The sequence below is a fragment of the Vigna umbellata genome, chromosome 8, assembly GCF_029865625.1.
Source record: "Vigna umbellata cultivar VRB3 chromosome 8, Vumbellata_1.0, whole genome shotgun sequence".
Lineage (NCBI taxonomy): Eukaryota > Viridiplantae > Streptophyta > Magnoliopsida > Fabales > Fabaceae > Vigna > Vigna umbellata.
In genome coordinates this window covers 45,763,021-45,778,246 of record NC_142172.1, presented here as the reverse complement: position 1 = coordinate 45,778,246, position 15,226 = coordinate 45,763,021, and the positions used below count along the sequence as shown (strand labels likewise).

The 15,226-nt window shown below is 33.1% G+C and overlaps 1 protein-coding gene across 1 annotated transcript; it reads left to right on the top strand.

Moving 5' to 3' along the window:
* The first annotated feature begins 6,313 nt into the window (after window positions 1-6,313).
* LOC148194810 (vacuolar-sorting protein BRO1-like) lies at window positions 6,314-15,097 on the top strand. Its single transcript, XM_088096671.1, has 8 exons — window positions 6,314-7,303; window positions 8,528-9,478; window positions 9,570-9,659; window positions 10,294-10,362; window positions 11,828-11,968; window positions 12,346-12,394; window positions 12,650-12,753; window positions 14,297-15,097. The coding sequence occupies exons 1-8, from the start codon at window positions 6,620-6,622 to the stop codon at window positions 14,822-14,824; spliced, it is 2,616 nt and encodes an 871-aa protein (XP_087952797.1). The 5' UTR covers window positions 6,314-6,619; the 3' UTR covers window positions 14,825-15,097.
* The last annotated feature ends 129 nt before the right edge of the window (window positions 15,098-15,226 follow it).

The window sequence follows — 15,226 nt, the reverse complement described above, 5'->3', positions numbered from 1 at the left end:
CTCCTTAACAAAAGAGAATCCACACTAGTGATATCGGTAGCAGATGATTTTAGTCTCCCAAAACCTTGCAGCAGATGGCGGACGTGTAGTTGAGTTAGACAGAAACAAGAACAAGGTTGAGCGGTAGAAGTCAGAGAATCAAGGCAAAATGATGAGGGTAAGTACTTGCAGCTGAAAGCTAACCGAAATAGCACACCAGAGGTCAGTGGTCAAATTGTTGGGTGTTTGTGGGATGTGCAAATTACTAATATGATTTTTTTCAGGTTTTTAATTTAAAGCTCATAGCCAGGGTGGGATTTTAGGGATTGGAACTGAATTCGGACTAGGGTGAGGTCAGTTGGCACAAACCCATAATTTCTTGTTTACTTTAGATTTTCCAACAATCATTTTAGGCTATATATTTGTTCTTCTTCGACAATGGAGTTAAAATCAGGAAAAAAAAAGGCTAAAACAATCATAAATCTAGTATGATTTTACAAAAAAGTCATATAAAAATCCATATAAATGCAAACTGGTACATACAAACCATATTCCAAAAATGTCATCCAAAAGTATTCATAAGAGATAACCCATAATTCATCTTCAATTAGTTCAGTACTGTGAACAAGGAAAGAGAATAACAGGTGGGCGTGAGTTAGAAAAGAGAGGCTGCGTTCAAACAAAAAACAGTAAAAGCCAAAACACTAAAACCTGATAACAACAGCAAATAGAAAAACAAATTCAAGAAAAATTAAAGAACAATGAAAAAACGGTGGCTAAGACAAAAAATAGAACTTCAAACAGCAATGGCGTGTGGAAACTTGCTAAGACAGAATAATAGAACAGCAGTTAAGGTTCTTGAGAAGCAGCTGCCTTGCTCTTAGTAAAAAGGGATGGCAGTCAACAAAGAAAAGATTCAACCATCACTAACTTTAAAAGTAGGTCAAGACTGGGCCCAAAATTTAAAACTGGGTCTCATTGTGAAATCATTGGATCAAACAATAAACCTTGAATCTCAATTTTAGAACAAATACATTCTGACTAAAACTTCACGAGCAATAAGATCTGTTCAGAGGGATTAAAATTGTTAAATCACGCACTTCTACAATTGCAATCCCAATTCTAACAACCATGTTCACCGATAAAGAGAACTGTAACACATGGATCCTTCTGGCTAGACAAACATTTATATCTACTTGGGGTTTTAGTTTAAAGATAAATAAATAATCATTTTTCTAACACTTGGCGTGATATTGACAAAACTTTTAAAAACAACACAATTGAAGAAAAAAAGACAACATATATTGATCAATAGTGTCATAGCAAGCCAGTGGACGTTGCGTAAATGATAAACCACGGGAAAAAAATCTTTTTGTCAATATCCTCATTCACGATCAAATAATCATGATTTCAAAGACAAACAAATTTCCCAGGATATTCTCTCCTTCCTTTCTTACCTTATATGTGAAAGAAGAAACCCCGCAGCAGCAGTCTACCCGAATCGCGTACGGATAAATCAGCGCCTGATCAAAGTAAATCAACAGTTGATAACTAAAACAAATAAGAAACAAGAATCGCGACTAATGAATCATAAAAAACAAAAGGAAAATGAAGAGAAAAAACGAAACATGGATAGAGCAGAGAGAGCTGAAATTGAAAGAGAAGTGGCAATACCTGAAGGAAGTAGTAGAGGAAGATAATCGAAATGAAGATTGGGATTTAGGGTTTGGGTTGGGGTAGGGTTGCTGCGTGCTCCTTCCTTCCAGAAAGATCCAATACGAAGAAAAACAGCTATGTTTTGGACTACATATATAATATATAATAATTCGATTTATAAAAAGGTTTTCTATCATCTTGAACCGGACCGGATTCTTTCACGCGCACAAACCCGCTGGTCGGTGACCACGCGGACGCGGTTCACGCCACAAGTAGTTTTATTGTTTCCTGAAAAATAAACTTTATATATATATATATATATATATATATATATATATATATATATATATATATATATATATATATATATATATATATTAATCGATCCCACCCATATCTACAAGTTTAAAATAAAATCTTCATTTGAGGCACAGTAAACACGATCAGTGTAATTTAATTTAATTAGTAGTAATAAAATTGAAGAACTTTTTCTGAAATATTTTAGTGTGTTTTTAGATAAATGTATTTAAAATAGTTAAATGTTATTATTATGTTTGGACTGTAAAAAACAACTCAAGGTAACGTTCGATAATATTTTACTCTAAAAAGAGTTACTCTTTAACAATTTTACACTTGCAGGAAAAGGGTTTAATAGTTTCCGTTAAATGTTAAAATATGGTTGTCATTGTTGTTATGATTTTCTTTAAATGTTCCGTTTTTAAAGAATAACTTTTTAAAAAGATTTATTAAAATATTATTTCTCTAAATAGATCTATTGAAATATTATATTTTAAATTTACTTTTTTAGATGGGATAAAAAATATTAAAAAAACTAAAATTAAAATTATAGAAAGATAATTTAAAATAATTAATTATAAATATTGAATATAAAGTTTAGTTGCTCCAAAAAAATGAATAAAATAAAACAATAATTTTACATTTTTAAATTAAATTTACTATTATTAATTTTATGAAAAAATAAAACATTATAACTAAAGATATTTATCATCAATTATAATAATTAAAATTGTAAACTTATTTTTTATTTTTTATTCATCTTTTTCTACGAAGTTATTATAAAAATAATAAATTTATTTTAAATACATTATAAAATTATAAACAACGTCTCTTTCTTTAAAATCTTTTATATTTTGTTTACGAATGAGAGTGATTGAGGAGATGTGAGAGAATTTGAAGATAAATTTTTTTATTTAAGTGGATTTGAAGGTAGGTAAGAGTGGATTTAGAATAACTTTTTTTATTAATGTGTCACGTCAATCAAATCCAAACTAATTCTCACAAACTTTACTTCACTCCTAAATTCATTCTCACTTACTTCCAAATCAAATAAACAATAATTTCCTCCAAATTTATTCAAGTGAACAAAATCTCAAATAGATTCAATACAAGATTATTTTTTAAAATGGACGGAATTTCATTTCTTAACAGATAATTTGATGTTTGATGTTTAAAATTCTTTCAAAATTTGACTTCTCAAGGACCAGACCGTGAGAAGTTGTCTTTTTTTGTAAAAGAGGAAAAAGTTTTAAAACTGAGCGTTGTAAAGTGAAATAAGAGAAAAAAATATTTACAATAAATAATTAAAAATACAGATATTAACTTTTAATCACTTTGAGAAAAAAATAAAAAATCATTTAAGGAAGAATAAATTTTAGTTTTGAAATATTAATTTTGTAAACGGATCAAAATTTAAAAGATGAATTAATTTTGCGATAATATTCAAGTTACTAAATTGTCTTCTAAGGTGTATTTTAGTTAGGAATTCGTGTATCTGTTTCCTATAATTTGTTTTGTGAGTTCTTTTGCATATAAAAATGACATGAAGCGTAAATGAAGCAATGGAAAAATTAGAGATAAAGATGAAGGTGGAGAAAACTTATTGTAATAATGTAAATTGTAAGAAAATAAATAAATGAAGATAAAAGAAAATTTGACAAAGAAAATTTAGGAAAATTGATAATTCAAACTTTTACATTTATTATTGGATTTCTTATATTTCTTCTCTTAAACTTTGTAGAGTTTTTTAATTGTATTAACAAATTGTCACTCATATTTTATAGTTGTTCGATCTATTTGTATTTTCTCTTGTTTTTTTACATTTAAACTAAAATAAAATAAGAAAAACTTACATATAATTGTGATAATTATTTTAAAATGGTCCATGTTATATTAATCGTGTTTATTTTCTTTTTATTTATAATGGTTATCATATTTTGCTTTATTTTTAAGCTTTATTCAGTTTTTAACCTTATATAACGCATATCTTTCTTAATACTTTCCTTTATGATGCATTAACTAATAAACTCTTTGTTATCCTTTATTTACTTTGATAATTATTCTTTGGATCTTTTTCTTCAACATGGGTTTCTATACATTCCTTCACTATTTGCATCATATCATTCCTTTTATCTCCTTACCTCGATTATCTATTTAGATTTTTTATTCACAATTTTTTTATATCATTAACAAAAAGTATTAAAATTTATTGAACAAATTATACAAAAGAAAATGTATTTTTTTTCTGTTGAATTATAGTTTCGTTTCAATAGTTTTAATTGAAATCATCAACTCAAATTAACGTGACACTTGGTTTTGTTTGATTAATTTTATCACTCAAAATAATGTACCCAATCACGTTCAAAGCTATATTTATCATTCAATTGTCTCATATGAATTTTAGTTTTGTGATATTAAATTTGGAATAAAATTTATTGTTCACGTAAGTAGATAAATCTATGTAAAACACTCTTATACCACTCAACCTTAAAAAAAGAGTTTACAAGTTATTTTACTTATATATTATTCATCTTGTAATTTTTAATATAAGACTTCTAACTCTATTTAATTTATAATAATCTATTTCTGGTAACTATGTATTTGTACCAAATGGAACATACTTTCCTTAAATGAAATAATTTTAATACAAAAAACCTTTAAAATTTGAAATTAGTCACTTATTTTATATGATAATCGTCACCAATATCAACCTAACTTTAGTAATATTGCTTTTTTTTTTAAAGAAAAATATTTTAGATATTTGACACCATAATCTCTTACAAGAGATCAAAACATTATATTTATAAAAAAATAGAAGGCAATAAATTTGAGTTACTCTACTTGTTTATTGTCTATCTTATTTGATTATAACCAGATGGTAAAAAAATTCTAGTCCGCAAATATTTACTATCTGTGGGTTGTGAGTATTTAAATACTCGCTTCTAAATAGATCGGATGTTGGTATTACACTATTCAAACCGCGGATACCCGTTATCCGCTAAAAAGTTGAAATTACGTTTTTATCCTTAGATTTTATTATTTATTCTCTTTGTTACTTTATGCATCTATGCAATAACCTCTTTACTTATCCATTCACTTTGGATATATGTTTTAAACATTATTTTTGTATTTCTTTTGCAATTTAATTTGGATTTCATTTAAAAACTTATAAGATAATTGTTTTAAAATATTCATGGATTGAAAAAATTCATTGATTTCTTTTATGCAAATATCCAGCTGGTAGTATGTTGAGTAATAGGTATAGTTTTATCCGAAGAATAAGATTCGAGGTAAGCACTATCCAACCTAACAACCTATTCATTTTCTTTGAGAGAATATCCATATGCAAAAAGTCATTAGCCATAAAAATTCATCAATAAGATGTAATTAATTAATGTAATATCCTATTTTATCCTATTAATAAAAAATAATTGGTTTGAATTTAAGTTGTATTAATAAATTAATCATAACATAAATTAATAAATATGAAATTTAGATTTTTTTTATAAAATACTACACATATAAATAAATATATATATATATATATATATATATATATATATATATATATATATATATATATATATATATATATATATATATATAGATAGATATTGACATAAATATAGATATAAATATATATATCTATATATATAGATATAGATATAAATATATATCTATATCTATATATATAAATATGTATCTATATCTATATATAGTTTAGATATTACTTTCTAAGCCCTTATTTATTTTTATAATTAATCGTTATTGAAAAATTGATGTGCATAGTAATATAAAGGAGATGGGTCCTCGTTTTTAAAGTGTATCAAAATGGTCCTTAATTTAGAAAATTGATATCAATTGGGTCCTTTCCGTTAAGTTGGCTGGACGGCGTTAAAAAAATTGATGAGTGGATGCTGAGATGACGAACGAAGAACGCTCGTCCACCAGCGAACGAACGCTCGTCCACCAGAGAACGAACGCTCGTCGACCTCTTACTGCTGGACGACCGTTCGTTCCACACTGGACGATCGACGATCGGTGGTCGACGAGCGTTCGTTCGCTGATGGAAGAGCATTCGTTCACTGATGGACGAGCATTCGTTTATCATCTCAGCATCCACTCATCAATTTTTTTAACGCCGTCCAGCCAACTTAACGGAAATGACTCAATTGATTCAAAATTAAGGACCATTTTGATTAACTTTAGAAAACCTAATATAAATATACAGTTTAGATTTTACTTTCTAAGGTTCTTTATTTTTATAATTAATCGTTATCGAAAAATTGATCTGCATCATGACATCATATATGTTGTTTCTAAAGTTGCCCTATAAATGTTTTAGAAGAACAAGGTGACAAAGGTTGAATTTGGAATGCCGGTCAGAGAAAGTGAAGGATGGAAAGAAACAAGAAATACCAAGTTTCTGCACAACCTTAATCGTTAAGAATTAATCTCGATTTAATATATTTGAAAAGATTAGTTTCTGATTTCTCCGCGTCTGACCGAAATTCTAAACCCTCTCACGGGGCATGCAGTTGATTGGTCACAGTGTCACTGATCCACCTCCTACAGAGGAAGAGGTAATTAGCGTATTGGCTTAAGCAAAGCTGTTTTGGTTTCCTTCCGTTCGCTCATTCTCAACGCTGTAATCAATCCAAACTTTCTCGAATCTTCTTTCCGACCCATGGCCGCGTCGCCGTCGTCCTCCACAGCGGCCTCGGCCAACATCGTGCTCGCGATCTTCGAGAAGAAGACCAATACCGTTGATATGTATCGCCCCCTCCGCAATTACGTGGCGTATCACTACTCCGAGCGCGAAGCGCAGAACGTCGAAGACGATCTACAAACCCTAAAGCAACTTCGCTACGAAATCGAACGTCACCTCGATCCGTCCCTGCCGGCGCGCCGCGATGTCCTCCAAACCTACTTCAAATCTCTTTGCCTTGTTGAGACGCGCTTCCCAATCTCCCCGGACCCTGACCACGTCAACGCCCTCACCTTTGTTTGGTTCGATGCCTTCAAGCCAAAGCAGAAGGCCTCGCAGCAGAACATCCACCTCGAGAAGGCCGCCGTGCTCTTCAATTTGGGCGCCGTTTACAGCCAGATTGGATGTTCATATGATCGGAACACCGTTGACGGCCGCCGCCAGGCCTCGCATGCCTTCATTGCTGCCGCCGGTTCCTTTGCCTTCCTCCGCGACAACGCCTCTATGAAGGCATCCGTTGGGAATTCCACCACCGTTGATTTGTCCGTTGAGTGTGCTGGGATGCTGGAGAAGCTCATGCTCGCGCAGGCGCAAGAGTGTGTCTTCGAGAACACCATTGCTAAAGGGAGCACTCCCGGTGTCTGTGCCAAGATCTCCAGACAGGTTCGTTGCTAATCAGTTTTAGGTTTTCACCACTTATTATCATTCTTTCAAGTTTGATGCTTGAAGGACTCTAGATCATCCAATAGGACCAATAGGCCATGCCTGGCTACAATTTCGAGTCGGTGTTGTATGTTTGCCCTCATGTTTGGTTATTGACGAAATGGTTTAACTTTAGCCATGGATGCGCTTTGATGTACCGTGAATTTATAGAAGCCATCAATCATATCAGTGTTTTGCTTATCCTAATTGTTGGTTTAGTTTAAGTGTGGCGAACGGGTATCAGGACGGTCTTAAGTCTTAATTTGTAACTGTTTAGACAGTTAGAAGAAACTATCTGACACAATTAAGAGGTCCAATGAGTTTCCCTTGATCAAACAACCAAAAGTCATGTCATTTCAACAAAATTTAATGTTATTCCAAATTGGTCTAGATTGTCTGGTTTTTGGCCGTTTCTCTAGTGGGCCTCCGATCCTTGGGTCCATAGAATGATTTCTGCGAGGGCTCTCGTAGAATAGGTGTGATCAATCCTTCACACTGCCACGCCATGATTTTTTTTTTGAGTTCCTATCAAGCTTTGGGACTCCTGTTTTCTATTATGAACAATTTTAATTTCGAATTGTCAATACCACATGTTTTATGCAAATGCTTCTGATTGTTTGACAACTTTGAGTTCGTATTTGCTGTGGACTGTCTGGCTGAGGATGGTTAGACGTATAATCCCTTGGCCCCAGTATAATGAATTTTACTTGGGATGCTCATTGAACAGTCCTTTGACGTATTGTAGAAGCTCACTGGAGCTTCTTCAGTTCATATCAAGTTTTAGGACTCTAGCAAGTGCACATTCTTTAGCGTGAACAATTTTAATTATGGATAACTTGTGAGTAGATTTTTTATGCTAATGCAATCATTTGGTTGAGAACTAGCCGGTGTTTGATTTATAGGCCAAATATTATTGTTTTAGAGGGCACACTCATTCAACTGGCGTTACCATCTGTCATTTCAGGCCAGGTCATGAATGGTAGAAGCTCACTGTAGTTTCTTAAGTTTGTTTCAAGCTTTAGGACTTTTTAGCAAGTATAATTTTAACTATGAATCATGAATATGATACCTTTTTTTCAAATGCCGATCGTTTGATTGCTCTGGTCACTGATTTGTTGATATTGTGACAGTTGTTTTTGTTTTTTGGACGAGAGCTGACTTGTAGTTGATATGTTATACCTGTAGGTTGGGATATATTACGAGGAAGCTTTAGCTGCACTGAATGTTGCACCTTTGAGCCAGCATTTTGAAAAGTCCTGGATAGTTCATGTACAGTTAAAGGCTGCGCTGTTTTATGCAGAAGCTTGTTATAGGTATGGATTGGAGCTGCACGATAAAGAGGAAATAGCGGAGGAGATTTCACGGCTACGGAGTGCTGTTAATGTGTTGACTGAGGCGAAGAAGAGCTCTAAGGGTGCTGCGGTGCAAATTCTTGATGCAATTGGCAAGTTAGAGGCCAATATTAATCGGAACCTTGAAAGAGCTGTCAAGGAGAATGATAGGGTTTATCTCATGAGAGTTCCTTCACCAAGTTCGTTAGCCCCCATTCCATCATTTTCTATGGTGAAGCCCATGGCAATGAATGAGGTGCTGGATGCAAGCAAAGAAAAAATGTTTGCAAGTCTTGTTCCTGACAGCAGTGCAAAGGCCCTCTCACGGTATACTGAAATGGTAGATGATGTTATAAGAACACAGGCTGAAAAGTTGCAGCAAGCTAGTGAGCTAACCCGAGTTAGGCTTAAGGAAATGGAACTGCCGGATTCCATTCTTGCTTTGGAAGGAAATTTTACTCTTCCAACAAGTCTCAAAGAAGATGTGGAAGCTGTGCAGATCAGTGGGGGCCCTGCTGGTTTGGAAGCAGAGTTGCAGCAACTTAAGGACCTAAGGAGGGTGAATCAAGAGTTGCTGGTCCAGACTGAGGAATTGTTGCAGAAGGAAGCAAGAGAAGATTCTCAATTTAGAAGTCAATTTGGCACGAAATGGACCAGGCCCCAGTCAAGCACCTTGACTAAAAACTTACAGGATAGGCTCAACCGGTTTGCTGGTAACTTGAAGCAGGCTGCTGAAAGTGATGGTAGGATTGAGCGATCAGTTAGAGAACATTTAGCACTCATGTCGATCCTTGATGCTCGTCCGGTAAATTGTTGTACTATTTGTGATTGGTTATCTGTTTCTCAGTGTCATCTGAAAACATTGTTAAGTCACTGAATCTCTGTTTTTTAATCAGATTGAATCCGCACTTCCAAGCTTGGCAAGGCCTATTATGTCTTTTGATCAAAATGAAGATGCTATTGTGGGGTCTCTCAAGCAAAGTTTGGTATGCTGGTTTTGGTCTTGTTATTGTTCTATTATAATTTCTGACTTCTCAGAAATAAAATCTATGACATTTTCTTGCATCCTAATTGATGCAGCCGTTGTTTCATGTTGTATCGTTGTTAGTTATCAATCTTAGTGGCCAACCCTACATTGCTATAATAGGATAGTGGATACTGGATAGCGGATGGGAAATTTTAAATACAAGTTAAATATCATGTATGTAACTTAGTGAGATCTTAGTGAAATTTTAAAATTCTAATCAGTATTTTATGATTAATTTCATATCACAACAAGTGATCCTTTCATTTCACGCCTTTTTTAATTATGGCCTTTCATATTCATTCCCTGTATGCCGTGATTATAAAATTTACCAACGAACCGAGTGCTGGATGGTTTCTTTGTAGCTATACTCTTAGTGAGGAGTGCTTATTAAAGTTAAGAAATCCAATGGCGAATTTGAAAAGTGAATCTGAATGAGTATTGTTTAGTTAGAGCTAGCAATAGAAGGCACTTTAATGTACATTGAGATTGTTGTGGTAAATTTTTAATTGTTTGGCAGGATGTAATGTTAAATGAAGTTACAATATTCCATTTGCTGTGTATGATTCTTGTTGCAATTGTGTTAACTAATGCAGAGGCAACTAGAAACTCTCGGAGCTCAAAGGGCTGGTCTTGAAGATATGCTTAAAGATATGAAAAGAAAGGTATGCCTGATAAGCCAGATTCACATAATTACATTTTTTAGTTCTTCCAGTAGAAGCTACATTTCCTGTCTTATTATCTAAAAGCGGGAGATATGCTTATGCCTTTCCATGAAATTTTATGCATTGTTTATTCTTAACAAATTGGTTTTCTCATGATATTTAATGATATCGAAGTAGTATTACACCTGTTGTTTGCATATAATGTGTGATTCTCCACATTCTGAATTCAGAAATAAATGTCCTTGGTCCAGTATGTGTTTTTGGATCTTAGGGGATTATGCATGTGCAACATCCAAAAGTATATTAAACAAATCAGGTTTGGCGCTCTCTAAAGTGAATCTCAACTAAGGGAGAAAATAAATGAATCTCAATTTCATGAGATAACTTCAGGTTGATATTACATACTCATGCATAACAAATCAGATCCCTTGATATTTTTTTATCAATGGTTGGGATATTTGTATCTTCAATGTGAATCGCTCAGTCTAGAGAAGCTAAATTTAACTTATTCTATCTACTGCACAAAATCAATCCTTTAATGATACTAAGCTTATGCCTTTGAATCTGTGTTGCGTTATAGATTCTAGCATTTGAAATGATATCCTACCTACAGTTTTTTTTTAATATGCAGGTACTGTTCTATTAAATAACATTGATATTTATAAATTATATAAAGAGATATAAATTTTATCCACTTGTGACCTTTCCAACTTAAAATCCCTTCTCCTTTGCTTCCGCTTCCCCATATCCCTGTTGCTGTCATCTCCTACTCTCCCCCAGCACCTTCACCATCATCTCACTTTTCAGTATCATATACGCAAGATACTGATAATAAAAAATACACCTATTTTGGCACGTATCTGTTATCATAAGTGTAAAGGCTCTATTTTCACTTTAAGTGGTGCAAATCAGTGCCTTGGTTAGTGAATCAATATATAGAAAGTTTTGTTGGAAATCATGTTGGGGGGGTGTTGGAAGCCTGGGTGAGATTGCATTAGTGGCACTCTTCAATAAAAACTTTCCTCTTGATTTTTGGGCACTGTTTATAGCATTAACGTTTCACTTTTTATTCTTGGGTACATGATTTTTCATCCATAAATTATTTCTTTCTTCTTATACTAAGTAATTCATATGTGGATTTTTTATATCTACGGTTAATGTGAGATTCCGCCCCATTTTTGCTATCATTTGAATTCACGATTCCCCATGTGCAACATGAAAAAAAGGCTGAACCTTAATTAAGAATGATAAACAGAAGTATATAGTATTTTTCTGTTTTGAACTTGTATTTTCTTAACTTATTGTGCTAGACTATTTAATGGTTTGGGTTTGTTTTCTTCACTTAGTTTCGAATGTTGTGGATGTGAAGAATCACTAGGAATGTTTCCTCTTGTGTAGCTTACCATTCATGAATGCATTACACCCAAATACACTATTTTGATTATATTTGTGTAATATCTTTCAGGATGATATATTACCAAAGTTGATGACTTCCACTGGTTCTTATGATGATCTCTTCAAGAAGGAGCTAGCAAAATATGACCATATTTGTGATGAAATAGCTCAAAACATTGAGGCTCAAGAGCAATTGTTGCTACAAATCCAGGTATTTATCTCTGTATGCCCGAAACTCATCTAACGAGCATTTAAGAAAAGAAATGTTTCCCACTATTTGTTCATTTTTTGGGACTGTCTTTTCCATGCAGTGCCTATTCAGGGCGACTATACTTTATATTCTTGATTACCACTATAACTAATTCCTGAGACTACTTTAGCAGCGAATAAAACTACCTTCTTTAGTTTTTCATGCTTCTTGAGAGGTGGACCTTGCCGTGAAGGCAAGAGTGACTGATTTTATCTACCATTATACCTATTCACTGTAGAGTATTGGTTTTTGAATACTTCTTTTCTAGGTGATTGTGGATAGACGAAGTGATAAATTTTAATGATGTGATTCTGATAATTGCTTGTCATTGTTCACAGGCTCAAAATGATGAGTTCTCTGCTATCTTCAATCTTGAAGATTACAAAGGTAGGCGGCGTTTGGTTGTTTTCTAGATTGAATCTGGTTTTTGTACCTTGGCATCATGATGACAAAGCCAAGTCTGTTTTCAGACTATGTTTAATACTGTACATAAAATTTTATAACTAGCCAGTGACCGGAAGTTTTCTCAACTGTTACTGTTCATGAAACTCAGTTTTGTCTTTTTTGTACACAATGCTCCAATTCGAGTGCACCTTTCCTGCATCACATATTATGTTCTGATAGTTTCTTAATTTATTTCAGCTTCACGTGAAAAAGCCTACAAGCAGATTGAAGCTGCCATTGCAAAATTTCGAGAAATAAAGGACAACATCAATGAAGGGTTAAAATTCTATGTTACGCTGCAGGTAAGAACTTATCAACTACATATATGGTTTTTATTCTATTCTATAAGAACATACTGAATCTTTAAATTTGCTTTTGGATATGAAATTTTATAATTTTTAAGACATTTAAATATGTTGCATTTGAATTGATTTCATTCCAGATTATTTTATTTTTCAAATATTTTGTTTGGATAAGATAATTTAAATTTATTGTGTTTTAATTTCCTTTTTGGATACAAATTTTCAATTATCACCAAATGCAAAAAATATTTAAATGTTAAATAATTATTAATAATTCAAAAATATCAGTATTGTTGATGATTTTTAGTCAATCTTGATTGATGTTATTTTTCGGTTAAAGTTCTTTAAGATATTTTTAACTGACATTTTATGATATTTTTTTCCTCACTTTAGCAAAGCTTTTTCTAGATTGATGTTGGTCAAGATTTTTTAGTTGATATCAACTACAATCATTTTTTACTGAGTTTTCTCAATTAACATTATAAAAGATTCTTAACAAATTGTTGATTAATAATAACATTGGGTGTGATTAATAAAAAGAAATCAATACAGACAATGATAAAAAAATGAGAATTGATACTTTCACACCAATACTTCCATTTGACACTCAAATTAATTAATATTTTATTGAGAAAAACAAGTGTCAAATGGGAGTTATTTGTGAACAGTGTTGTCTCAAAATAGCTTTTTCCTAAAAACCTATCACGCAAATGCCAACAAAAAAATCATGCTCATGTAAACAAATTGCCTTTGGAGAAAACCTTAACTAATATTGAGTGAGAAATAATAATGATCTACAACAATAAAGATAATCCTAACAATATAAATAATAAAAAACATTCCTATTAAGATTAGTAAAAGAATTCCAGTTAACATCAGTTGTAAAGTAATCCCCCCAAACTGGTCAAGAAGATGTTGACTAATGTTGATATGAGAAATAACTTCCACATGCGTCGTATAAAAGAGTAACTCAAATGGATGACATAAATTTGAAAAAGTATGTTTGGCATGAATTGAAAAAACCATTATTTTTTACTAAGAAAGCCCTAACTAACTCAACATGTTTTGTCTTAAAATTACTCTTTTAAAATTCTTTATCCAAAATCAGTGTAATTGATTCCATGCTGTCATTTATCTATTGCTGATAATTGAAAGGGGACATCATAATTTATACGCATATTTTTAAAGACATGCTTGCCCCTTAAGTGGTTTTCTTTTTATTAAGTGATTGATTATATTATTTATTCATTAACTTTGTAACTTCCACAAATCACTAGAGATTTTTCTATTGGTTTTTTCCTCCACTTATTCCTTCTAAATGTATAACTTCTACAAAACCACTACTAGTATTTATTCTTTTTTTTCCCCTTTAATATCCCATTTGCCTTTATATTTATCTAAAATAGTATACATGTAGGCATGCAGTCTTTCTTCGGCTAATGCTAATTTAGATTCTCCTAAAATTTTCTGAATGACATGGTTGGATGATACTGTTTAAATTGAATATCATCATGCAATAATACGCAATTCCTTTGTTTGGTAGGATGCAATCACAAACGTAAAGCAGCAGAGCAACGACTTTGTAATGACAAGGAACATTCAGTGCAGGGAAATGATTGAGGATGTTCAGAGACAATTGGCTGGTCTGAGTTTCCAGGACAAAAACGCAGGTGCTTCGTTTAACAGCAACTACCCATCAGTTGGAAGCCAAAATCAAAGAGCCAGTACACAAACAGATCCTCGGCCACAAGCACCTTATTATCAGCCAGTTGAGCAGCCACCAGTTGCTCCCTATGGCCATCATGCACCTCCCCCGTATGGTGGTCCTGCGCATCATCAGCCTCCACCTCCATATCACATTCCACCATCATCAACTGCTCCATACCCACCCCCTCAGGTTCACCAGCAGCCACCGGGAAACCATGAGTATGGCCAGCCAGCATATCCAGGATGGCGTGGTCCGTACTATAATGCACAAGCACAGCAACCTGGCTCTGTGCCACGACCTCCTTATACAATTCCATCTCCATATCCTCCGCCTCACCAAAGTGGTTACTATAAGCAGCAATAGTGTTTATCCGTACATCTTGTAGGATAAAGTTAATATTCTTTTTCTGATGTCATCCCTTAAATAAATGAGATTCGGTCCTTTGTTTGAAGCCTTTGCATAGCGTGAATGTTGTGTTGTGTTGTGTTTTTTATGGCTTGTGTTGTTTTGCATCATCATTGGATTGTGCATAATTAAGCAGATACAACCTTGTGTATAGTTTGTTGGACTTGTACTTTACTAGGGGATTCTCCCACATATTTAAGTTCAATCTGAAGAGAAAATATAAAGCATTAATACTTGTGTCGTGCCCACTTGATCCCTAATTTGTTCATTGTTCTGGGACCTGTTGTATGTTCATTGCTTCTTTGACTTCAGCTTCCGATGCTAAGAAACAAAATTTTCTTGACTTCAGTTAATATTGAT

Excerpts from the sequence above, each read along its gene's own strand:
- LOC148194810 (XM_088096671.1), top strand. The coding sequence starts at position 6,620 with ATGGCCGCGTCGCCGTCGTCCTCCACAGCGGCCTCGGCCAACATCGTG. Across the intron at positions 9,479-9,569 it reads CGATCCTTGATGCTCGTCCG|ATTGAATCCGCACTTCCAAG; the intron begins GTAAATTGTTGT and ends TTTTTTAATCAG. Across the intron at positions 12,754-14,296 it reads AATTCTATGTTACGCTGCAG|GATGCAATCACAAACGTAAA; the intron begins GTAAGAACTTAT and ends TTTGTTTGGTAG.